This window comes from Rousettus aegyptiacus, unplaced genomic scaffold (genome assembly GCF_014176215.1).
Source record: "Rousettus aegyptiacus isolate mRouAeg1 unplaced genomic scaffold, mRouAeg1.p scaffold_m13_p_5, whole genome shotgun sequence".
In the NCBI taxonomy this organism is placed as follows: Eukaryota; Metazoa; Chordata; class Mammalia; order Chiroptera; family Pteropodidae; genus Rousettus; species Rousettus aegyptiacus.
In genome coordinates, this window is record NW_023416308.1 from 5801202 (window position 1) to 5827837 (window position 26636).

General features: G+C 39.6%; 1 protein-coding gene and 1 pseudogene across 6 annotated transcripts in view; one reads left to right on the forward strand and one right to left on the reverse strand.

The window, feature by feature from the left end:
• Positions 1 to 26636, forward strand: part of MAPKAPK5 (MAPK activated protein kinase 5) — a 35571-nt gene that overhangs the window by 1423 nt on the left and 7512 nt on the right. Inside the window, exons 2-13 of one of the 6 annotated variants that reach the window (XM_016149731.2) lie at positions 5396 to 5469; positions 5986 to 6061; positions 6851 to 6948; positions 8456 to 8564; positions 9902 to 9991; positions 10693 to 10788; positions 17073 to 17153; positions 19625 to 19812; positions 21600 to 21720; positions 23247 to 23377; positions 23627 to 23742; positions 24759 to 24863. In XM_016149731.2, coding sequence (XP_016005217.1) covers positions 5396 to 5469; positions 5986 to 6061; positions 6851 to 6948; positions 8456 to 8564; positions 9902 to 9991; positions 10693 to 10788; positions 17073 to 17153; positions 19625 to 19812; positions 21600 to 21720; positions 23247 to 23377; positions 23627 to 23742; positions 24759 to 24863 — 1285 coding nt within the window. Of the gene's footprint in view, positions 1 to 5395; positions 5470 to 5985; positions 6062 to 6850; positions 6949 to 8455; positions 8565 to 9901; positions 9992 to 10692; positions 10789 to 17072; positions 17154 to 19624; positions 19813 to 21599; positions 21721 to 23246; positions 23378 to 23626; positions 23749 to 24758; positions 24864 to 24981; positions 25647 to 25950; positions 26621 to 26636 lie in introns of those variants that run through there. The other 5 variants (XM_016149730.2, XM_036220231.1, XM_036220229.1 and 2 more) reach the window with 5 other exon arrangements.
• LOC118602830 lies at positions 15602 to 16941 on the reverse strand (annotated as a pseudogene).

A 26636-nucleotide genomic window follows, 5' to 3' on the forward strand; every position in this document is an offset into this window, starting at 1 on the left:
AGTTTTCTAAAACTTGTTTTTTTACTTTTCTTTTAAACAGGCAAACTTTGAGGAACTAAGGCACCAAAGAGAAAGTAATCATCCAGCTGTAGCTAGGAAATTAGTCTTAAAGATTGAACATGAAGTTTAAAGTGTGATAGGTATTTTTTGCTTGTTTTACAGTGTTAAGGCAACTCAATGCATTTAAGACTTTCATTTTTCTTTTGCGAGGCAGGCATCCATTAGCAACTTAAGGTTATTTTCCCCTTCAAGACACAATCACTGTTACCAGTAACTGGTTAAGAAGTTACACTTCTAACAATTTTTTGGTTGGTAAAGTTTATAGGAATCATCAAAGAAACTTTGTCGTTAAAAAGGAGGCATCAGGATGTAATGTACACATTAAGGAAGTTGAAATTTTAAATAATGGAAATAAAGGTCCTGAAAGACTGCTTTGATATGTCCTCTTTTTCTTTTTGGTTTGGATTTTATTGCTACAGGGTCAAGAATTGTTGCCTAAAGTTATATGACTGGGCTGTGAATCAAAGCGTATGTGACAGATTTTTAAATTCAAGAAGTGTTGTCTACTTTGTGCCAGGTGCTGTCTTAGGCACTGGTGGTACAAAGCCAGCCTCTTGGATGTCCCCATTCTCGTGGAGCATTTATTCTAGATGGTGGAATTAGGTAATACACATTGCCGGGGGGTTATAATGAAGAGGTATGAAAAGGGTGAGGAGTACTATTTTAGGAAGGGTAATCAGGAAAGGCCTGAGGAGGTGACATTTCTATAGAGCTCTGACTCGAGGAAGAATATCACAGGCAGTGGGAACAACAGGGACAGAGGCACGATGTAGCTGCAGGTCTTTTGTGATCCAGGAGCAGCGAGGTGGTGAGAATGTAGTGGGTCTGTGTGGATTATGTTTTAGAGAGGCAGTGGGAAGCCAGAGCAACATAGGGTCTTCTAGACCATTGTAAAAACTTCGGCTTTTATTCTGAGTAGAAAGGGGAACTTTGGGAGAGTTTTGAGCAGAAGAGGGACATAGTTCTAACAGGCAAAATTATAAATAGGGAGACCAGGTTACTCAGTGGTCGCAACCGTTTATCTTGGTAGACTCATGGGTTGAAATCTCAGCCTTAACTTTCATTAGCTGTGTCCTTATGTAAGTCAACTCACTTCCCTGTCCCTTAGTTTCCTCACTCACATACAGGAGATAAAAACACTCCCCGGCTCCTGGGGTGGTGGTGGTGGTGGTGGTGGTGGTGGTGGTTGTCATTGTTGTTTGAGGATTTAATGAGCGAATGTGACTAAATGTGCTTATGACGATAGTTAACAGTTAGTGAGAGCCTGATGAATAGTAGCTTATAGCAATTCAAGAGTAGTTTAGAGTCGTCATTTTCTTCACTTAGTCACTATTGTCCAGTCTAATTTTCTTGTTTTTTAGCCTTTCTTCACATACTTGACAGGTCATTGGTAAATTTTTCTACTAATTTGGATGTCCTCAACCAGTACAAATTAGTGGAGTTGAAAATATCTGAACTGACAACCAGTATTGACTGGGATGTTCTCCCTTGGAAGCAAGCCAGCATCACATCAAATAAAACTTTTGGTCTGTGGCATGGTGTCGTATTCATTGTTTGGCACTTTTGATGTTTCCCTCAGATGGTGAGAACTGAGACTTCTCAAGTTCAGCTGGAAAAGCTGTTTTCCTGGGCTCTAGCCACAGCGCCTGAACTTCTGCTGCCTGACTACCTGGGAGCAGGCCGATGGGGATTTTGACAGGGATTCCATTGAATCTATGGGTCAATTTGGGGACAGCAGCCATCTTAATGTTATTTTCTAATCCATGATTAAAAGTTTATTGACACTTATGATCTCGCATGTGGTTTATCCTGGAGAGTGTTCCATGTGCACTTGGGAAGAAATATATATTCTCCTGTTGTTGGAGTGTTCTGTAGATTTGGTTTAGGTCAGGCTGGTTGATAGTGTTGTCTTTTGTATATGTCCTTGCTGATTTTCTGTCTAGTTTTTTCTCTTTGTTACTGAGAGTGGCAGTATTGAAATCTCCAACTGTTAATTTTGAATTGTCTGTTTTTCCATTAAATGTCAATTTTTGCTTCATGTGTTTTTGGACTGTTGTTAGGTGATGCGTATGTGTTTATAATGGTCATATCTTCTTGGTGAATTGACATTTTTATCATAAAAAGTACCTCTTTTTTCCCTATTAACATCTTTTGCTTTAATGTTTATTTCTTTAGTATAGCTAGTTCCTCCAGCTCTCATGGTTGGTTACTTGTGGTATATCTTTTTCCATGCCTTTACTTTTTTTTCTTTTTTTATTGTAGTAAAGTACACATTACATTAAATTTACCATCTTAACCATTTTTAAGTGTAAAGTTCATTGGTATTAAATGCCTTCATAAACTGTTCATCTTGTAAAACCAAAGTTCTGTACTCATTGAGCGCTAACTCTCCGTTGTCTCTTCTACTTTCTGTCTCTATGATTTTGACTACTTTAAGTATCTTATGTAAGTGCAATCGCAGCATTTGTCTTTTTGTGATTGGCTTATTTCACGTTATGATATTCTCAAGATTAATGTAGCATTTTGCAGAATTTCCTTTTTAAGGCCAAATAATATTCCATTTTATGTGTATAACACATTTCGTTTATCCCTTCATCTGTCAGTGGACACTTAATTTGCTTCCATATTTTCGTTGTTGTGAATAATGCTACTGTGGAATTGGATGTACAGATAACTCAAGACCGTGCTTTCATTTCTGTCGAGTATATACCCCGAAGTGGAATTGCTGGATCCTCTGGTAATTCTATTTTTAATTTTTTTGAGGAATTGCCATACTGTATTCCACAGCAGCTGTACCCTTGTACATCCCCACAAACAGTGCACAAGGGTTCAGTTTTTCCACATCCTTGTCAATACTTGTTATTTTGTTTTTTTCCTGATAGAGGTGGTATCTCATTGTAGTTTTGATTTGGATTTTCTTTATGGTTAGTAATGCTGAATATCTTTTCATTTGTTTATTGACCATTTGTGTATCTTTGGAGAAACATCTATTCCAATTCCAGTCCTTTGCCCATTTTCTAAATTGGATTTTTTTGTTGCTGTATTTTAGGAGTTCTCTATATATTCTAGATATTAATCCCTTATTAGATGTATGATTTGCAGATATTTTCTACCATTCCATGAATGGCCTTTTGTACTCTGTTAATAATGGTTTTTTGATGCACACAATTTTAAAATTTCACCAAGTCCATTTTGTGTATTTTTATTTTGTTGCTCGTTCCTTTGGTGTCATATTCAGGAACTCATTGCCAAATCCAATGATGTGAAACTCTAGCCCTCTGTTTTCTTCTAAGAGCTTTATTGTTTTAGGTCTTACGTTTAGGTCTTTGATCCATTTTGAGTTAATTTTTGCATATGGTGTTAAGAGTCTCACTTCGTTGTTTTGCATGTGAATATCCAGTGTCCCCACCACCATTTGTTGAAATCCTTTTGTTTTTAACCTGTTTGCATCTTTTAATCTAAAGTGTGTCTCATAGATAGCATATATAGTTGAATCTTTTCTTTTAATCCAGTAAATAATAGTTATTTATATTTTATTTTATTATTTTATTTTTATATTTGTTATATAGAAGTATTTTTTATTACTTCGTAAATATTATTCATAAACACAAGCAGTGAATAGATTTGCCTCTGGGTTGTAATTTGCCAACCCTCGGTATAGTAGAATTCTCAAGGATTACATTATCCTACATATTTATATCCTTACTAATTTAAGGCAGTGTATATATTTCTTTAGCAGATCTTTATTTTTATCGAATCTCCTATGAGTGTGTGTTTTCATTAGAGTGGAGGAAAGGAGAGGTTCGGCATGAAGCTTAGACTATGCTCTCTCTTTTTTCCCCAATCCTGTTTTATTCTCCACCTTCTTAAACATCTCTAAATCCAACAGGCCATGCAGTGGAAACATGAGGAAGGTAGACAGGTTAAACGGGTAGGTTTGAATTCTGTTTAGGAAGTGGTTAGTGTACACAGAACCCGGGACCTCCCTCCCCGTGGGGCAAGATCCATCCCTATCCTTAATGCTCAGGTCTGGACAGTTACCCTTGATAGATGGAATGGTACTGGGAGGAGGCCAAAGCCATAGATTGTAGTCTCGTTAGTGCTCCTAACTCACTGTGTGACCTTGACAAGCTCCTTAACCTCGATGTACAGTTTTTCAGAAGGGAGTTTGTGTAATAATGGTGTTGCTGGTTTGTTCCAAATCAATATCCCTCCATCATCTGTCTCTAGTTCGCCTTTCTAGTCATTGATTCCACAAATTTTGAGCATTTCCTATATGATGAGAGCCTTTATCAAGATGGCAGCAGAAAGGTGTGAAGATGAAGGCTATTCTAAGCTTATTTTATACACTTGCGTATTCATTGAGCAGAAGCTCTGTTTTCATCTCTGAACTTAGCCTGGTGTCTGGCACATACTGACTGCGCAATGAGTGTTACATGGACAAATAACCTGTTCTCATGCACTGGGAATCAGGATTCTAGTGGTAAATATGGTCTATCAGATTTTCATTGCAACAGAACAATTTGAAAGTCTCATGAGTTTTGGCCTCATTTCTCAAGGTCTGCAGTTGGTTTCTTCTACCTGGAGACCCTTGAAAAATGAATTTCGGCCTACCACAATTTAATACATAGCTTTCTTGTCTAAAAAAATACATGGCAACAGAAGCTCAACATACAGTGACCAAACAGGAATTCCACGAAAACATTCACTAAACTGTAAAGGTTTTATCTAGAACTATTGAAAGCTATTGAAAACCGCTTATTGGAAAATATAAAAAATATAGTTACACAATGAATGGCACAGAATATCTTTGTACTCAAAATGGCGCTGTTGAAAATTAGGTCAATTTACTATGCTATTTACTGGTGTTTTATTTGAACTTTTAAGTCTCAATTCAGTTATTTCAACAATTTGATCAACTCGTTCAAGGATGTAGGCCTCTGTGTCATAGCAGCACATATCAGACCACTCTTTCTGGACTCTCAGAAAATCCAGTTGACCATTTTAGCAAATAAGTGTTTAGTGAAGCATTTGAAAGATGTCTTCCCTCACACCCCTAAGAAAAAACAAAACATTGAGTGTCGACGCAAATGGACCTTGTAGATGAGCCGAAGAATTTTCTTATCCTGAAGTTTTTGCTTTCTCACTTGTTGGAAAACAATGCCAGTTTAGACAAAATGTCTGTTGCAGAGCTCTACAGAATACAAAGCTGTGCTTATCAGATTTGCTCAGAAGATGAGATGCTGAGTGATGTCTTCTGTTGTCCCACCTGTTTAATTGTTCAGCTTTTTAATTGGTGAATTATATTCTGCCACTTCCCTTTTTATTTTAATAGGAAACCTCCATTTTAGAGGAATATAATATCAATTGGACTCAGAAACTGGGAGCTGGAATTAGTGGTCCAGTTAGGTAAGAGACCCATGTGCAAACTATGACAAAAGTGCTCTAAAAAGGACCATTTGAAATATATCTTAAATTATAAGCATCGGGGGGCCAGATTTGTGAAATAGCCTTAATTTAACAAGTGGAGATAGTTATGTTAGGCTATTTCTCATCTATTTAGAAATATATTTAAGTGACCAAGTCACATGGTCTGTAACAGTCATTTACAGTGTTGATCCAATGGAGCCACTATGAGAGTCACCTTTGTCAAGACTGGAGCCACTGTGAGTCACCCGTAGCCAGCAGAGGCCATTATTTCTTTGTCGGCCAAGCTTGGTTTGATTTCATGAGGCCCGTCAAGGGTGGATAAGATGCTTCTCTGCCTCTCCACGTGCTAGCCTTGGGGGCAAGTTCGTTCTGATGCACCTGGATATATTCTTGATTAGAAGTACAATTCTCAAAGAAGAAACTTGTTGAATTAGTTTTCACTGTACATAGATGATTTCTGATTTGAATTTTTTGAATTTTTCCCTCCAAATCTAGAGTCTGTGTGAAGAATTCTACCCAAGAACGGTTTGCACTGAAAATTCTTTTTGATCGTCCGAAAGCTAGAAATGAGGTATGATCCTTCATTGCCTTGACTTGCCTAAATATTCGAAGTGCTTAAGAATTATTCTTTTTAAAAGCAAGGAAGTTTTCTGGAGAGAATACATGGTTACGCAAAGAATTTTTTAAAAATTTAAGTTTGTACTTACCCCTTTTCCTTATTCATGTTATCATCATAAAGTAGCCCTATAACTATCAGTACTAAAGGTTGTTAGAGTCTTGTCTCCTTTTAACCACCTCTTGTCCTTTTTCAATTAATGTATTTCTTATACCTTGACATATACAGGTTTACTTCAGCTTTTGCTTATTGGAAAAAGTCCTTGAAGAGTGGAGATAAAATAATGCAAGAAAGGGTGTGGTGAAAAGTGTCTCTTGAAAGTGTGCTGGAGGAGGGTTCCGAGGATGCATTTCTAATTTTTAAAAATATACATTCGTTTTAAAGTATCTGCATGTGGTGATGACATGTTAATAACTTGTGCAATGAAGGACTTACTCTTTTGCTTAGAGATGTACGAATAATATCTGAAATAAATTATTTGCCAGATTTTTCATTTGTTAATAAATAGGACAGTAGAAAGTAATCTTGTTGAGGTCCGATTTATGGACATAGTGTTAAGGAGGTAATCTGTGTGTGAAAAGCCCCCCTTCCCCCTTTTACATCATTCCCGCTGATAATGTTTTTTACTGTAGTAGGCTTTCCCCGTGCACCTGGTGTGGTCAGTGTTTTGTGGGGGAAGGGGAGTTTGGAGGGAAAATGCTGGCATTCCCCATGTACAGAAACATTTCCTCTGTTCTCTTTAAGGTACGTCTGCACATGATGTGTGCCACACACCCAAATATAGTTCAAATTATTGAAGTGTTTGCTAACAGTGTACAGTTTCCTCATGAGTCCAGCCCCAGGTAAGACTACACAGGGTCATCATCACATGCCCACCTCTCCATAAGTAGGCCGAGGTGTGGTGGGGTCTTCCTTTCTCTTGTGCCCTTCTTTTTCCCCTTTTCTTCCCTCTCTCCCTGTCTGCCTCCCTTCCTCTTTCTTTTTCTTCTCCTCTGCTTTTTGTTTTGGAATGTTTTGAGCATATTTAAAAGCAGACAGAATTATGTAATGAATCCCCAGGTACCCATCACCCAGCATGAAGTTATCAATTCATTGCCAGTCTTGTTTCATCTGTACCACGCACCCACTCTTCTGGCTCCCCCTGTTCCAGTTACTTTCTCTCTCTCTCTCTTTTTTTTTTTCAAAAAGGCATGTAATGTGAAATTAAAAACATTCTATTTCAAATTAGTGAGCGGAGACCAAATATTATTCTAGGCAATATCTTAGAGGTTGGTATGGTAAAAAACCCTATTGCTTAGTCTGACATAACTTTTAAAGGAAAAAAAATCAACATTATTCTTTCAGCCACCAAATGTTTGGCAAGCCTACTGGGTGGCACTCTAAGTCTCTTTCAGAGAATTCAAGATAAAATAAAGTACGGTTTCTGTTGGGGGGACCAAGATGTAAATCTGTCATCATAGCAATGTGATGGGCACCAAGGAGAGGCATCCCTAAAATATTTTGAGCTTACAAAGGAGGAGAGCTGATAACTTGTAGGCTGGGGAGGCGAGTTGTCTCACAGAGTGCTTTTGTGGGGGCTAGGACTTGAAGGGGGTAGGTAGACGTTTTCTAGGTGAAAAAAGAAGATGGATTTGTAAAAACAAATAGGAAATGAAATGATTATTTCTTACAACTGTGCTCTGTTGGTGAAAGCATTTGGATGGAAGCTGGAAGCATTTATATCAAAGGATGGTAACCAACATTCAGATTTTTTTTTTTTTTTTTGACAACATGAGAATTTTTGCTTTTATTGAGTAGCTGTGTAACCTTCCAGCTCTCTTGCTGGGCGTACTGTGGGTCACATGGAAAATTAGAGAAGTCGGGGTGGGGAATGTGGGGGAAGACAGACAGACAGACACACACACACACACACACACACACAGAGAATGAATAACTAAGCCCAGTATCCAGCCAAATGATTTGAAATTCATGGCCTACAGAACATCATACTCTGTTTTCAATACACTTGCAGTCTAACTGCCATAAAATACATGTACAAAACACGTCACCTAGAAGATCATCCCCTCTTTAACATCTAGTGATAAGTAAACTGTAGTGTCTTCAAAAGGATCATTGTCTTCAAAGCTAATTCATTTGCTTGCATTTTAGCTGCTTAGAAAGTGTCAGGTCAGGGACATTCCTTAGGCATAGTGTCCAGGCGGTAGTGACAAGGGGTCCAACTCAAAGGGGCTTGGTAGGAATAGACTTAGGAAGTAGTTACACACTATGTAGATTAGATATCTTTAGGTTAGCTACTTGATGTTTCAGTTTTTTTTTTTTAACTTAACAAAATCAAATGCTTTCAAACAGGGCTCGACTCTTAATTGTAATGGAGATGATGGAAGGGGGAGAGCTATTTCACAGAATCAGCCAGCACCGGCACTTTACAGAGAAGCAAGCCAGCCAAGTAACAAAGCAGGCAAGTTAACCCCGGGTACCAATCAAACTGCCAACAATATTGGTTAACAAGCACAATTTCATTGGGGGGAATAAAAGAAAGCTTGAAGAAAAGCTCTTTTTGATCTTTCATTGCCTGCTTTGTTATGTAATCAGAAAAGATGCCTTGACAGGAGAAATGTGACCCTTTTTATGCTTTGGAGAAAGTGGTTGTCAATCGTTTATCTATTGCAAGATTTAAATAAACTCTGGAAGGAAGGTAATCTTAACTGTGGACTGTAGATATCTTTAGACATATAGCTTCTAAGCACTATTATCAGACTTTGAGATAAAACGCTGCTGATACCACCTGAAAGATTGGTGTAAAAATATGTTCTGACAGTTGTATATAAAAGATACTTTTTGCTTATGAATCGCCTTTTGTCAGATTTTAGTATTATTCCAAGGTCTTTGTAATTCCGAGTTATTCCTGGTTATAGTGTATTCTGACATCACATTTTGTTGCTAGAGAAATAATTTATGTCGCAAGCAATACTAGGTATCCAACTGGAAATATCCTTTTGAGGAGGTGAAAAGCCAAACTGGTTTTTAATAAAAAATTCTTCCAGATTTTCTGAGCATTTTTGGATGACTCCTTTCTGGTAGGGAGGAACCGATATTTAGAATGCCAAGACACTCTTATATTGAGAGTTGCAGAACAAGTAGAATTTGCTGTATTTAATTTTTTAAATATGCCGTATTTTTTCCAAATATCAGGACTAAATGGTGAGCTCTGATAATCTTCCATAAAACAAAACCCCTTCAAATCCATCTGAACAGGCAACGTTTCAACAAGTGGGATGAGCACATTGGAATAGCAGTGGAAAAATCCAGTTAGCTGCTTTCCATTTTTCTCGAAGGCAGAGCTTGAAGTGGAGCTCCCTGGAGAGCGCAGCTCTCTTCTGAGCCAGGCGTTAGTGCCCGCCGCCCTGCTGGGGGACACCAGGCCTGCCGAAGACCGAGACCGCTCGGCACAGTGTTTACTCTGCAGTGCCTGTCGCAGCGCAGATGAATGGAAGTGGAAACGTTTCATTTTCCCCATTTTGTACAGGATTTAACCATCAGCTTATTCTGACTGTTTTACTGTCGCATTTTTCTTTTTGTTTAACGAAATACAGGTTGCAGTTAAACTAAGCTTAATTCATTTCTATTTCTTAGAACCAAAAGTCTTACTTAATTTCTGCTTTAAAACTGAAAACCGACCACGGTCTTAATTGACTTAATTAAGGATCATTTTTTATCATCCTGAGTTCTCTAACCCCGGGGCGTTAAAAAATTAACTCCTCTAAGATGTGGTTGCTCCGTTATGTCCTTTTCCAGATAGCTTTGGCTCTACAGCACTGTCACTTGTTAAACATCGCGCACAGAGACCTCAAGCCTGAGAATCTGCTCTTCAAGGATAACTCTTTGGTGAGATGCCTTGCTCTTCTGCATTTTAGTGCTGCCCCTCGCGGTGTAGTTCAGGGTGTGTAGGTGTTTGGAGTGCACTGAATCCATGGTGAAGAGGCTTTAGGCCACAGTGCTTCAAGCAGCTTACTTTTCTCACTTGTTCTCAGAGAAATTGTGCCATACCCCTGGCGTTGATAATTTTGGATCATACTGATTTGTATTCATAGGACTTGAGGTTCTGGATATTATTTGGAGGAGCTTTAGGAAGGGGCAGGAATCTACATGCTGTTACATATTACCTTGATACTTAACAGTTGTACTTGCTGGTAACCCTGTTAAGGTGTGTTTTCCTCTTGAGCCCTACTCCCTGCCCCCTGCACCATGTCCCATCAGGTAAGTTGGTCTGGCTATCATGAAGCTGATAGTGAAGCAGCGCCCTCAACTGATGAGAGATAATGGGCCACTAGCTAGTCAGGGGGCATTTTAGTGCTGCCTTTATAAGTGATAAAACAAGGCTAACTGTGAGTGGGTAGAAATTCCTTCCTTCTGTATTACTAAGACCAATTCCTAAGTATGAATCATTGTCTGTATCCCTGAGGACCTTCTGCTCATGAGCTCAAGTCTCAGCCAGAAACTGGTGAGAGCGTGAGGTGACATGTCTTGCTCCTGAGTCCCTTTTACTGAGAACTCTGGAGCAGTGACTCCTATTTGTTTGATTTCAGGATGCCCCCGTGAAGCTGTGTGATTTTGGATTTGCCAAAATTGACCAAGGTGACTTGATGACACCCCAGTTCACCCCTTATTATGTAGCACCTCAGGTAAGCATGTACTATTTCTGACGTAGGATGTGTCACTGAGACTCGCATTTTTTTACTCTATAGCACAAATAGGCGCGTATTACAAATAGGAGGAGGAGGAGAACTCAGCTTAAGAAACCTACAAGCTGCTGAATTTGGTGTAGGCATTTTATTCCTTTAAAATCAACTTTATTTAGGTATGGTTTATATACAGTAAAATACTTCTACTCTAAGTATAGTTTGTTGAGTTTCGATGAATGGATACTCCAAGTGATCACTACCACAGTCAAGGTACAGAACTTTCTGTCACTTCAAAAGGTATCTTGTGCACCTTTGCAGTCAGCCTGCTCTCAACTTAATTCCCAGCCCCAGGCAACCACTGATCTGCTTTCTGTTAGTATCGGTTAGTTTTGCCTGTTGTAGAATTTCGTAAGAGTGGAATTTATGTACCTTTTGTGTTTTTCTTTTGCTCGACGTTTTTGAAATTCACCCATGTTGCTGCATGTATGAGTAGTTAGTTTCTTTTTATTGCTAAGTAGTATTTCATCCTATGACTTAAGCCATGTCTGTTTATCCATTCACTGACCGATGGCCATTTGAGGTTGTTGTCGATTTTTGGATATTAATAATAAAGCTGCTAGGAACATTCATTTTCAAGTTTTGGGGAACGTGTTTTCCTCTCTTAAGTAGCATCTTTCCCCACAATGGTTACGCCGTTTTACATGTGCACTGGGGATGCATGAGACGTCCAGTTGCTTCACGTTCCTGCCGCCAGCTCACGGTAGTCATCCGGCGGGTATGTGGTGTGATTTTATTGTGGATATGATTATACATTTTCCTGGCGGCTATTTTTTCATGTGTTCATTGAGTATTTTTTCATGTGTTTATTGGCCATTCTGTTGTGAAGTATGGCTACAAATCTTTTGCCCTTTTTGTTGTTGGTTTTATAATTGAAATAGAAGACTTTTTTTATCATATTCTGGATACAAGTTCTTTGTTGTACATATGTAGCAATTTTTTACTGCTGCTGTAACAAATTGCCATAACTTTGGTGGCTTAAAACAGCACCTGTTGAAAAAAAAACCCCAGCACATATTTATTACACCTTGAAGTTTTAGAGGTCAGAAGTCTGAAACGGTTCAAGGTGTTGGCAAGACTTTGTTTTGGACGCTCTGGGGAGAATCCATTTTCTTACCTTCTAGAGGCTGCCACATTCTTTGCCTTATGGCCTCTTCCCATTTTCAAAGCCAGCAATGTGGCATCTTTTTATCTCTACATGGACCCACCCAGATGATCTAGGATAATCTCTACATCTCACTCTTCTTAAATTTAATCAAATCCGCAAAACCTCTTTTGCTATGTGATTTGCTGTGTGAGGTAACACATTCACAGGTTCCAGAGATCAGAACATGGATAGTTTGGAGAAAGGGGGCATTATCTGCCACCACCTATGTATTATGAATATTTCTCAGTCTGGCTTATTTTTCAGTTTGTTTAGCGGTCTTTGAATAGCAGAAGTTTTTGATTTTGATCAAGTTTAATTCGCCATTTTTTTATGGTTAGTGCTTTTTGTTCCTAAGATACCCATGGATGTGAAGATTTTCTTGTGTTTTCTTATTAAAGGTTATAGTTGCAGCTTTTACGTTCTGGACTGTGATCCATTTGAAGTGTGTGTGTGTGTGTACATAAAACAAGGATCAGGTTTCTTTTTATTTCCCTTTATGTATATCAAGTTTTTCCACATCATTTGCTGAAAAGACTGTTTTGCATCATTGAATAACTTTATAGTTTTCCCAAAAATCAGTTGACCATATATGTTGGTCTCCTCTTGACTCTGTTTATTTGATATATGTGTCTACTCTTATAGCAATATCATCTGGATTATTCTAGCTTTCCATTAAGTCTTGACCTCAGTTTAATAAGTCCTTCAAATTCTGTTTCAAAATTGTTTTGCCTCTTCTGGATCCTTTGCATGCCTCTGTCCATTTTATTTTTTTTCTATAAATTTTAGAATTCACTTCTCTAGAACAAAAGCTTCCTGGGATTTGATTTGGATTGTGTTTAATCTACAGATGAATTTGGAGAGAACTGACATTTTAACAATATAAAGTCTTCCCATCAATGAAAATGGTATATCTCTCCATTTATTTAGGTCTTTAATTTTTTTCAAAAAAATTGAATTTCTTAGCGTTTAAGTCTTATATATATTTTCTTAAATTTATTCCCGTGTTTCCTGTTTTTGGATGCCATTAGAAATGGTCTTACCTGTGCACTTGTGCCTCAGAGAGGCTCTTGCTTCATTCTTCCTTCTCTGCTAGCAGTAGACTGCTGTTACTTATTACTCGGTGCTTGCTAGAGGGTAATGGCGGTAAGGTGTGTCAGTTTTTCTGAACCAGCATCAGTCTTGGGCATGTCCTGTCTTCTCGAGTCTCATGAACATGTGACAGAAGTTTATGCAGAAGGGCCCGCAAGTGGGTACAAACTCCCCTTGTTTCCGTGCTGCTTAAGGGGTCTGCTGGCCCTTCCTGCTATCCCATACTTTTCTGTTAGCAACTTGTTAAAAATTTAGCTAAATTCTTTTTACCCATATGACATGCTTCTTACTGGGCTCTGTCACAAATGAGCCTATCATCACGACTTGTCTCTTCTTGGAAAGGCCAGTCTTTCTTTAGATTACAGACTACTTCATTGCCTTGAGACCTTTGATTTCTGATAGGTTCAATTAAAGTGATGGTCATTTACCTGGTTTTTCCTTGCTGTTAGGGTGGGAATGACACTCTTTCCAGCTTCCTACATCCTAGATGCAAACATAAGTCCTGGTAATTTGATTATGGTGTGGGTATGTGTTTGTTTTTCCTCCTAGGGGTTTGTTGAACATCTTGGGTGTGTCAGTATGATGTTTACCAATTTAAGAAAACTCAGACATTTTTTCAAATATTTTTCTACTCATCTTCTCTCTGCTTTTTTTCTGTGACTCCAATTACATGTATGTTAGATCATACACGACCACTGTGGTTCTGATTTTTTTTGTTTTTCATTCTTTTTTTCTATCTGTGTTTCACTTTCGTTAGATTCTGTTGCTAGTTTTCCATTTTCACTACTCTTTGTTTCTGTATTGTCTAATCTGTAAATTTCTTTCAGATTTATATCATGTTTTTCTCTTTTCATTTTGTTCATGTTTACCTTTAAGTACTTCAGCATATTTAATAACTTATTTTAATCTTTGCTGATTATACCATCTCTATCATTTCGGAGTCTGTTTTTATTGACTGATTTTTTTTCCGTCCTGGTTATGGGTCACAATTTTTTGGTTATGGATTACATTTTCCTGCTTCTTTGCATGTCTAATAAATTTTGATTGGATGTTGGATGTTGTAATATGTTAGCAAATGTCGGTTTTTTTGTCATTTAAGAATATTAAAAATTGTTTTGGCAAATGATTAAGTTACTTGTGGATCAATTTGATTGTTTTGAAACTGTTTTTAAGTTCTGTCAGGGCAAGCCTAGATTAGGGCTACTTCAGACCTACGATGCAGATGAAGCTTCTGTGTCCTCTACTGATGCATCAGTGTTGAGTAAGGCCTCTTTTGGCTAATTGGGCCTCAATATCTTCTGGACTTCTGTGACAACTGGGAATTATTACAGCTCCCAGTTGTCATTCTAGTACTTGATTGCTTCCTTGACCTCACAGAGTCTTGCTCTACTATGTGTGGCTTACTATTTAGCTGAAGACTCCAAAGGGATCCCCGCACTGCATTCCAGAAAATGCCTCTTGGCATTTCATAGGGTTTACCAACATTCGTATATTGTGGCATACATATTTTTATATACTCATTAAATTATCATCACAGTCAAGGTAGTGAATATATCCATCACTCCCAGAAGTTTTATTGTGCCCCTTGGTAATCTTTCCCTGCCTTTCTCTCTGTCTCCTCATTCCCAGGCAACCACTGATCTGCCTTCTGTCATCATAGATTAGTTTGCATTTTCTGTAAATTTTTATATAAAGTAGCTCATCATATAGTAATTTACTTTTGGGGGGTTTTCTTTTACTTAGCGTAATGACTTTAAGATTTATCCACGTTGTTGCATGCATCTGTAGTTCATTTGTTTTTACTGCTGAGAAGTATTCCATTATATGGTTATACCAAGGTTTGTCCGTTCATCTATTGATGGACATTTGGGTTTTCAGTTTTGGGCTATTACAGATAAAGCGGTTATAAACATTTGTGTACAACCGTTCTTACGGACACATATTTTTTTTCTTTTGGGTAAATGCCTAGAAGTGGAATGGCTAGATCATGTAGTATGTATGTTTATTTAGAAACTGCCAAACTGTTTTCCCTAGTGGTTGTACAATTTTACGTTCTCATCAGCAGCGTATGAAAGTTTCAGGTCCCTTATATTTTTACCAGCTTTTTAATTTTAGCCATTTTAGTGGGTATGTAGTGGTATTTTATTATGGTTTTAATTTGCATTTCCCTAACAACTAATGACGTTGAGCATCTTTTTCATGGTGTTTCTTTGCCTTTTGTATGTTTTCTTGGTTAAGTGTCTGTTCACATCTTTTCTACATTTTTTAAACTGGTTTGTATATTTTCTTATTGCTGAACTTCAAATTTCTTTATTTTGGGTATTCCTTTATTAGATATATGCTTTGGAAAGATTTTGTAGTCTGTGGTTAATCTTTTTATTCTCATGTCTTTTGAAGAGCAGATTTTAATTTTGGTGAAGGCCAATTTATTAATCAAAAAAATTTTTATGGACTCTGCTTTTGGTTTTCCACATAGGAAATCTTTTTCCAACTTGGGATCACAAATATTTTCTCCTACAGTTTAGTAATTTTAGGTTTTACATTTAGCTTTGTGATCCATTTTGAGTTCATTTTTAGGTACAGGTTCAAGTTCACGTTTTAGCACCATTGTTGAAAAGACTGTCTTTTCTCCACTACATTTCTTTTGAGCCTTTGTCAAAAATCAGTTCACTGTATATGTGTGGGTTTATTTTTGGATTTTCTATATTGTCGCATTGATGGCTTTGTCTGTCTTTACACTAATACCATACCATCTTGATTATTGTAGCTTTATAATAATTCCAGAAATAAGGAAGTGTTAGCCCTCGAATGTTGTTCTTCTTTTTCATAGTTCTTTTGGCTACTCTAATTTCTTTGCATTTCCGTATGAACTTTAGAATCAGCTGTTAGTTTCTACAAAAAAGTCTGCTGGTATTTTGACAAGGGCTGTTTTAGAGGTACAGTTCAGTTCAAGAGCACCGACAGCTAACAATATTGAGCCTTCCAACCCATGAACAAGAACAAGCCATATCGATCCATTTCTTTTGTCTTTAGGTTAGCTTAGCAATATTTGTATAGTTTTCAGTGTACAGGTCTTTCACACCTTCTGTTAGATTTACCCTTAATTTTTTAAATGCTGTCATAAATGGTATTTTCCTTTCAGGTTTAATTGACTCATTTTATTCTTCTTGTGTGAAAACACTGGTGTCCACAGCTAGAACCTGGATCCTGTGCACGGAGGCTCTGGTGTGAGTCTTTATGAGATGGTCGGTGAATTCCCGAGAGGGAGGCTTGGCGAACAGTCTCTTTCCAGAGGTCAGGGGTGAGATAGCTATAGGCCTTAAAGATGGCATTGAAGGTGTTTTTAGCAAAGCAGCCTGTGACCGAGGTGTACCAGTCGTCAGTGCCAGCCATCACTAACAGCTTTGTAGGTACAGGAGCCAAGACAACAGTAGTAGGTCAGGGTGTGAGGATGAAGCATGCCAGCACAGAGCCATGACATCCTGTCACTTTGCAAGGAGTGTGTGGGGTTTGCCAGTCTTGTCTCCGAGGAGCCCCACTGCACAGGACAATGGAGAGGTTGGCCAGGGTGATGGCTCCATGGATGGCAGTGGTTACCTCTTGGAACATTTAATACTGAGACCTACATAACCTTTATAGTCCCAAGGCAACAAGTACCTTGACTCCGATCTGGCTAGCACCAATCTGTTTTTACACAGGCATAAAGGACGTCCCCAGGAAAAAGTGATCACCGGTGCCTTAATGGACAGGAGGAATTGATAAATGTCTTCCAGGGACTTGATCTTAATGTACTTGACTGGGCAAACATTGATAAATTGCTGATTGTAAGAGGAGGAAAAAGATTTTTGAAAGTACTGTTTTTATGTGGAGTTTTTTTTGATTGGTGCCTCCAGCGTCTCTCCTTTTCAGCCTTCCAGCAGCAGTCTGTCTCAAGTCGTGTGTCATTGGTGTGATTTTCAGTAAGTTGTCTCCTGTGGTTTGACTCCGACAGGTACTAGAGGCACAGAGAAGGCACCAGAAGGAGAAATCTGGCATCATACCTACCTCGCCAACGCCATACACTTACAACAAGGTAGGGGAAGAGATTGATCTTTACTCCTTGAGCGGTGCCTCTTTTCTGCGAGGTGTGTGTGGCCCTCTGGGAACGTGGCTAATTCTGTTGTTACCCTTGATGTGCCCGTGCAAAAGGCTGGACGCAGCCACACGTACAAAAGAGCATTTAGAATGTGTTTTTATCTGATGAAATATGAAATAAGGTTCTCATCAATTTAGTTTTTGCAGCATGAACCATGGGCCGTATGGTCACCCGTAGGGTGTTTATTTGGCCAGCTGTACAGTCCAGTGTTCACATTGAAAAGATGGGGTTGTCTTGCTTTTTGAAGATAGACATTTCTGAGAATATTCCTTGGCCATTTATGGTACCATTCTTTCTTACCCCTATAAAATACCCAATTTATAATAGTGTCCAGTACACAAAGCAAGTGCTCCTAAGTGTTAACCTGGTATTATCATAGTTCTTACTCTGTCACCTACATATCAAACATCTCTGTTCTAAAGCACAAGACGTTCAGGGCCTCTCGAAACGTGTTCTGGAGGTCCTGGAGTCGCCAAATAGATCAGAAAAAAAATGATGCTGTTTGGGGACTCAGGATTGGATATCGATGCAGAAGTTGCTGAGAATGATAAAAAGGCAATGGATCAGCTCTTCCTGGCTCCCATACTTTGAAGACCCCACGTATTCCTACTCCTAATGCGCACCCCCCCCTACACACACACAAACCAGCATATATATGAAAGAACAAATGGCTCTTTGCCACTCAGGATCCTGCAGTTGACACTGGCATAGTATGACCAGAACCCTAAACATCTACTTGCATGGTTAACATTGTTCAGTCCTCAGGTAATCACTGCTCCACACATTCCTGCCTTTCAAACTCAAACTCCAGGCAGCTGCCCCTTACATTGTGAAGGCCTGAGGGCTGTGCCAATTAAAGTATGTCAGTCAGAAACTGCTTCCCAGTGTAGACAGGAATTGGGCAGTAGAAGCACTTAGATAACATATTTATTTGCTAAAATCTTCTCAGCATGAATGCAGTGGATTCCTGTGTGATATAATATTTCCCAGTATTATTTTGCTTCCCTTTCTATTCTGTTTTGTGACTTTAATAGTGCTTTTGAATTAGTATGGTATTCATAAAAATTACACAGAGCAGATAAGTAATATGTTGAAATATTATAGTTCACATTACTTTTGAATATATATATGTTGGTCTAGATATAATCTTTATATTGACAACTAAACACCGAATGCTACATTTGCAAATAACTTTATAAACATTTTTAATAAAAATAAGTAATAAGATGTAATTATTTTTTTGAGAATTAAATGCACTAACCTTAATTTAAAAAAAGCAGTAGGCTAGGAGACATGCTCTGGCTCTATCTCTATTCAGCTGTGTGACGTTAGTTAGGTCACTTAGTTTTACTCTTGACAGATGACCTTAGAGATGAGAAGATCTCTGTAATATGAGTTTCCTTATGTGTAAAATGAAATATTTGAACTATTTTTAAGATTCTTTTTCACTACTATAATTTTATAATTGCTTTTTACAGCATGGGTCACGTCATCTACAAACATCCATGACACCAAAACATGGATGAGAATAGCTGAGACCCCATTTTCCAGGCTTCTCTCAGAGCATCTATGGCATGAGGGAGAGCATGTGGCTACAGTGGCAGGCTCCCTGAGCCACCTTTCTTAGGAGGACACTAGTTTTGTCCTGCAATTCAAGAGAGGCTTAAATTGAAGCCTTTGAGGATCCATTTTTAATAAGTTTCCAAGAGAGGTGGAACTGCATTTAACTAAAATAGGAGTTCTTTATTAATAAGCACGCCTTTCTTTATTAATAATCATGCTATGACTGCAGGCTGAGGAATCCCTTTACTACCTACAGACATGGTGGTTGGTGGCGGCATCCTTTCTTTCAAAGATCTGTTTGCCAAGATTGACACATAGCCTCATAGATGGGCACAGCAAGTCCTTTGTAGCCAAAGGACTGCTCTTAGGCCGTCCGCTCCTCCTTCCAGTGCCTCCCCTTCGTCTCTGGGCCTTTACGAATGACTTGTACTGTATTACGGGGTCAGCTTACCTGTGTCTCATCTACTTTGGTCCTGCACCCTCAACGCCGCCCAACTTAACAGAGTGCTTGTCGCTCTTGCTCCTGTGGCTGGGGATAAAGTATTCTGCATCTGCACCCGAGGATCAGAACGCAGCTGGGCCTAAGCAGTGAGAGTAGAAGTGACTGTTTATTTTACCCTAGACTGGCCTTGTATATATGTACTGGTGTGTACATATGTAGTGTTGGTGGCATGTACAAAATATGGAATAAAATCGTTGTTCTCTTAAGACTTCCTGAATCTTTTCCAGTCTCTGTTAAGTGATTCTGGGAGGTAGCAGGCTGCGTGTATCTGGGCTGGGCTTTTGGGGGCTTTAACGTGGAGCTGTGCTTCTGCTCTGAGTGACCATTTTATTTTTACTTTCAGAGCTGTGATTTGTGGTCCCTGGGGGTGATTATCTACGTGATGTTGTGCGGATACCCTCCTTTTTACTCCAAACACCACAGTCGGACTATCCCAAAGGATATGCGGAGAAAGATCATGACAGGAAGTTTTGAGTTCCCAGAGGAAGAGTGGAGCCAGATCTCAGAGATGGCCAAAGATGTCGTGAGGAAGTGAGTCCCCAGCCAAGGAGGCCTTAATGTGTTGGTGGTGGAGCACGAAGGAGTGTCGGGTAGACAAGTCGTTGGTCTCCTAGGCACGCTTCTTCCTGTTTAGCATCACAGAAATCTTATTCTTAGAGCCTGAGGTGAGAGCTCTCAGTGTCCACATCTCAGTGAAAATGGAGCTTTGCTCCCCCCCCTGTAGCCAGTGTCTCTGTGAGCGTTAAGACCTTAAATGATGATTGGTGTACCCTCTTGTAAGCCAGTCATTCGGGACAGATATGACACCAGGAACTGAACGAGGGTGCTAAAATGACAATGATGATTTGGCTCTTCATTCCTTGGCTTCCGTGGAAGTATGCGATGGATGGTGAGGGACCTGGACCCGACTCTTCCAGACTTCACACTGCTTGTTGGTTGCTCTGACATATTAAGATGGAAAGATTTAGAAGGATTAGGGCTTGCGAGTAGATGAGGGAGAGTAGACATGCAGTGTCCTTTTGCAGCTGGAGAAGCAGGTAAGAGGTCAGACCTAAATTTGAGGTATATTTTCTTTTTCTGCCCACCTGTGTGTCAGTGGCCTAGGATTTGGGCACTGTTCTGGTATTCCTGCTGCTTAGTCTCACTGAGCAATTTCTCCCCTTTGGCTTCAGTTTCATCGTCAGTAATGTGATGAAGATCAGCATTACAGAGGCAGTATGTAGAAACTGTCTCTTTACAGTACAGCCATTTCTCTGTGGAGATTCTTCCCTTTCAAAAGTGAGCCTGTCCTGTTGGTTAGGGGTCTGTGTATATAGAGAAGGACCAGTTTCAAAATGTACAAGTGAAAGCTTTTTTTGGGGGTGGGGGGGCAGAGGTAATGTTTAAATCATTATCTCTATCTTCCCATGCTATTCTCATGTTGTATTCTCTGCTACTTAACCAACATCCTCTAGTGGTTCTTTGTTAGTTCTATAGAATAATATTTCCCATCCCTAGAGAAATATCGATTATCCTCTTTTGGCTTTGGAGGTCTTTCCTAATTAATCCTTTCTTTAAAATCCAAAGCTGTTTGCTCAGAATGATCCAGAAGGTTGCAAAGAACCTGATAGAGCAAATAGGCTTGTTGTCCCGACTCTGATATCTGGAATTATAGGATATGCAGGTGGAAGGAAGGGCTGTAATTAGCCCAGAGAAAAGGCTGAGGTGAGCCAGAAATCGTATCAGCAGGAATGGACAAGATGTAAAGAAGTAGGATCAGAGCAACACAATTAGGCTTGGAAGGAAATGCCACCCCCTTCTCAGAGACTAGATGTTTAGCTCTTGAATATCTCTGGAATAAAGGGTTCGTGTCATGCCATGTGGTAACATCCAAGAATTTTATCGCAGGCAAGTAGCAACCTGGATTTTCAGAACCTCTGGACACTTTAATTTTGTAGCTACTGTCAGCCAAAAGAACACTCTTCGTCCCTTTTGGAAATTAGAGCTCACTGCCCTAGAAACATCCATATGGAGATTCAAGGTTTCAGGAAGTATAAGCCATATGTAGGATTATCTTATTGAACCTAGAACTCGGACTGAAGTATCACTGGATTAAGCTTTTTCCTATTGCTCTTATCTTACTTTGTCTAGTATAGATCTGAGGACATAGTGCCCTCAGATGTAGTGGTCATGGACTGGAACCCCACCCCTCCCCTGCAGATGGAAAGCCTAGGCTTGGAGGAGTTGGTAGAAAGTCAGAAGCTAGAGCCAGACCCTGGAACTTCCTGGCCTTCTGGAGGCAGCTGTGCATGGCAGCCCTGTTGGCCTTTTCTCCACAGGCTCTTGAAGGTCAAACCAGAAGAAAGACTCACCATCGAGGGAGTATTGGACCACCCTTGGCTAAACTCGACTGAGGCCCTGGATAATGTGCTACCTTCTGCTCAACTGATGATGGATAAGGTTTTGAATGACATTTTATTGGCTAAAAAGGCTGTGTTGAGAAGGAATGCTGGGGCTTGATTTCGCGAGGGGTTAAAGGCAAAACAATGCAGAGCACAGAGTCTTTTCCAGAGAAGCATGTCCGGTTTCCTGAAAATCGGGATCCGAAATAAAGAGCTGCTTTCCATAAAAGACCAGATGAAGGGCCAGTAAATATACACAATACTCCAAGAAATACCTTTCTGGGTTAAATATGCCTAGTAGTACAAAAATGGTTTGGTCAGCCCAAAATCCAAAGGGATTATTTAGATCTTTAGGTTGTTAGCACATGAGGGCTACATTGTAGGTTTCTTTAAGAGCTTGGAAATGAAGGAATAATTGCCTTCTGGAGTTACTTTAAAATTAGTGCATAATGAAGTCAAGTATGCAGAATCTTAATGAGAAAGAGTGGCTCTTAAGCCTGGAACATGGAACTGCAACGTGACAGTGTATTCCTATTTTTAAAGAATGGTGTGGTCGTGATGTGGGTTAGTCAGCTCTGGAAGTGTAGAAAAATGTCCCCATATGCAGATGTCGAATAGTGTCCATCTAAGTCCTGACTAGGAGATGGAGCCTGAGTTCATGACCTTCAACTGTCCCTGTCTTTCTGGTTGGGCCATCATTGATGAAGAGGGGTATAACCAGGGCCAGCTATTACAGTTCCCATAAATGAGTCTGAACTCTTCCTGATCTTAATTGCATGCTTACCAAGGAATTATATTTTTTAAATGGTCAGATTTCATTGTTGAAATTCTGACAGTATAGAGATACGTAAAATAAAAAGCAAAAGTTCCCAAGTTCCCTTTCGTTGCCTTGCCTCAGTCTCACCCCTTAGAGATGAGGTAATTTATGGCCTGATTTATCCTTCTTGATCTTTTTCTGGAGAGACATACACACACTCAGTTTATCCTTTTTTCAAATAAAAAATGGGATCCCCTCCTTCTTACAGAGTTTTCTGTTGAGTATTTGCCTTCCCTCATCGGTCAGCCCATAGTGAGTTAGCACTGGTTGTAAAGACACAGACCTCAGGAGTTCTGCACTTCGTGACAGTTACTTCTCATTGTAAATTAACTGGCTTATGGATCAGTTCTGCCATGCTCACTGTGAAATGGTTGGGGTTCTGGGCCATCAGGGCTGAGGCGCTTATCTTCACCGTTGGGGCAGTGAATAAATGCCAGTCTGGGAGGCTTCTCGGGCAGTAGCCTGCCAGCCTCTTCCCTGAGGTGCACGTGTGCCTCTCTTCACACTTGTCTTTGCCAGTGACTGTGAGCATGAGCCTTGTTAGTAATTCTTACTTGCCTGTCTGTTCTGCTGCAGGGAGGAAGGGCTAGCATTCCCTGAACCCTGCTGATCTATGGGGAAGAATCTTTGGCTTTATCAAAATTTGTATATGGCCAGCATAAGAGCAAAATTGCCTTCTTAGTTCTTTGAGCTTCTTCCCACTCTTAAATTGGCTTTCTAGGTGCTTTAGAAATGAATGAAAAACTGATGACAGTGTTTGCATTCAGGCGGTGGTTGCAGGAATCCAGCAGGCCCATGCGGAACAGTTGGCCAACATGCGAATCCAGGATCTGAAAGTCAGCCTCAAACCCCTGCACTCTGTGAACAACCCCATTCTGAGGAAGAGGAAATTACTTGGGTAACTGAGCTTATTTCGTCATTCTTCATAGCTGGTGTGGCTGAGTGTAGGCTGGCGGGCTACTGCCCTTTCTCTGCCTCTTAAGAGAATACAAAGGATAAGCTCTTTAAATAGCATCAGAAGTTGGAGATACTCTGTAGCTAATTATTTATCTGAAAAATCTGTTGTCTTATTTTTAGAGTTAACATCTGTTGAGAGTTGGGTTTTAGGGTCTCATCTTGTTATCACCTCTCTCCCAAACTTTTAAAGTACCAAGCCAAAGGATGGTGTTTATATCCACGACCGTGAGAATGGAGCCGAGGATTCAAATGTTGCCTTGGAAAAGCTCCGAGATGTGATTGCTCAGTGTATTCTCCCCCAGGCTGGTAAAGGTCACACCATTTATGAATGCTCAGTGTGTCTGTGTGTGCATGTGTGTGTGTACCCATGCATGTGACAAAAGGACTTGTTTGAGGTTGTCTGTTTCATCTTTGTGTATAAGAAAATAAGTGCATTACATAAACTTGTGTGTAAAAGTCTGTGCTCACTCAAAAGAGTGGATGTTGGGAACTCACAAATATGGTAAGTTCTACTTTTCCTTTGGTTTTCTGTGAAATTTCAAATTTAGTTTTAATTGCCAATGTCAGGTGCAGCATGTAATTTTATATTTTCTTAGTTTGTTAGTGGGGGCATAGGGTATAGAAAGGAAAATATGGACAGAATCGGGATCAGTTTGGGACAGTCAGGAAACTTCATTTCCGGAGCTGTTAGGGTACAAGGCTTTATTAACTGTGATTATAAAGAGACTACCCCCAAGTTCAGAAGTGGCCCCTGCTGCTCCTCAAAGCATGGGCAGAATGTGACTTATGTATGGATTCTTTTGAGTCTGAACTTATTTTCAGTATGTTCTTTCTCCACTCAACAGAGTGCGATGGGCTTTCAGGAGAATAAGATGTTTCAGGTAGTAGGCCAGACAACTGTTGGGTTGACCTAGATTCCTTGCATTTTAAGAGAACTCACACAGTGTACCTCATGTAGCCTTCTAAAGTAAGAAATGAGCTTAGGAGGAAGAAGCCCACTCAGCCTTGTTCTCCTTCCCTCTCTTGGTCTCTTAGGTTAACCAGAGACCTAAGCTGTTTTCGCCCAGCAATAGAGCCTGACACTGCCTATTTTCCATCCCTCAATGCTAAGGCTTTGGGGCCATCAAAGGATTTGTGTGAGGCTGTAACAGAAGAGTTCAAAGAGACCGGAGGTGGTCTATGTGTAATGTAGGAACTAGCAGTAACAACTGTCTGATCAAGTTTGTACCTATAATCATTACTTCTCAACAAGTTGTCCTTCCGTCTCTGACACTAAAGTCCCATGATGCTGCAGAGAAATGCAACTTCATCTTTATTAATAGGAGAGAATGAAGATGAAAAGCTGAATGAAGTAATGCAAGAGGCTTGGAAGTATAACCGGGAATGCAAACTCCTAAGAGATACTCTGCAAAGCTTCAGCTGGAATGGTAGGAGCCTTAATCACTCCTTTCCCCAGGAATGCAGAGAAGTGATTATGTTTCGAACATGTAAGATCTCTGGGGGCCAAGCAAGATCTGTTTTCGGGTGCAGCGAGGCTAAAGAGTGAGTGGAGTATTGTGGGAGGGGGGTTAGCTCTGTCTTAGCTGTTCAGGCATATCTAGACATATGGCCCTTTCACTTGTTCTCCAGAGTTCAAATAAGTTGTGTTGCAGATTCAACACTATAGAGCCCCTGTTTATACACTACTTGGGCGTAAAACCCCCTCAGATCTCAGAACGCTTCCAGATATCCGGGCTGTTCACCAGGTCACTCAGGAGCAGTGTACTCTGAAGGGAAGAGAAGGCAGAATACCAGGGAGTCCGCCCTGCTGATGTGCTTAGCTTAGAGAAGAGCTGGTTCACTAGTTTTTTAAGTCTGCTGCTTGTTGAATTTTTTCTGCAGGCAAACAAGATAGAGATGTGTTTTGTGAACTGCTCTTTGTATTGTCTTTCTAGTTTAGCAGTCTAAACTAGACTTAAGCTCCAGGATGCTCAGAGAAGGGAGCAGACTCTTTGACTTCATTGCCTGGCTTGGTTCTCAGACCTGAGAAATCCAAAGTGCTAGCCTAGTCATTCTCATACTTGGAGGAGATTGGCTTCCCTAGGGTTTCTTTTTTTCTCTTTTTTTAAGATCTTGAAATATCAGTACAGAAGAGTGATCACATTTGAAGTGTGCAGTTTTGATGAATTTTCATAAAGTGAACACTTCCCTATAACCAGGACCTAGAACAGGTAGTGGAACATGGAATCTGCTCACTCCCTCCCTCCCCCATGATCCCAATTGCCAGCATTAGAAATTAGCTTCACCTGATTTTTTATTTTATGAAAATAGAATCAGATAAGTCTGTGTTCTTTTGTGTCTGGCTTCTTTTAGTTAACATTATATTTGTGAGATTCAGCCATATTATGTGTAACAGAAAATCATTCTCGTGTGTGTGCGCGCGCGCGTGTGTGTACACACACACACACATATATATATATTTATATATACATACACAATATATATCTCTCTCCTCTCATATATATATATATATATATATTTTTTTTTTTTTTTTTTTCCTACTGTCGAATGGACATTTGGGTTGTTTCCTGGTTTCAGTAATTAAGAAAAGTGCTGCTATAAATGCTCTTACATATATCTTTTAATGACCTCATTTTTCTCATATCTAGGATTGGGATTGCTGGTTCATGGGGGTATTCATCTGTTTGGCTTTAGTAGGCACTGCCACTATTTTTCCAAAGTGGTTATACAGATTGATATTTCTAATAGCAGTGTTTGAAGATTCGAGTTACCCTGCCTCCAGTTACACTAACACCTGCCATTGTCTATTTTTTTAAAAATTTATTTTAGTCCTTCTGGTTAGTATGTACTGGTATAACAGTGTCATTTTACTTTCCCTGATGATTGATGAGCTTAAGCACTTTTAAAATGTTTATTGGCCATTTAGATTTCCTCTTTTGTGAAGTACCTTTTCTTTCACTCATTTTTCTGAGTTACATCCTTATCGATGTGTAGGAGTGGAAGTTCCTTGTCAGGCATACCTATGACAAAGAACTCCCGCTTCATGGTTTCCTTTGCTATTGTTGGATTTTTACTGCCAGGTTAATGGAACTGCTCATTTGCTACCTGCAAAATGGGGGATCTGAACTGCTTTTGATCAGTGTTGGGGATGGTTCCTCCATTGGTGAGGATGACTTTGACACTGGTAAGGTGTACCTTAT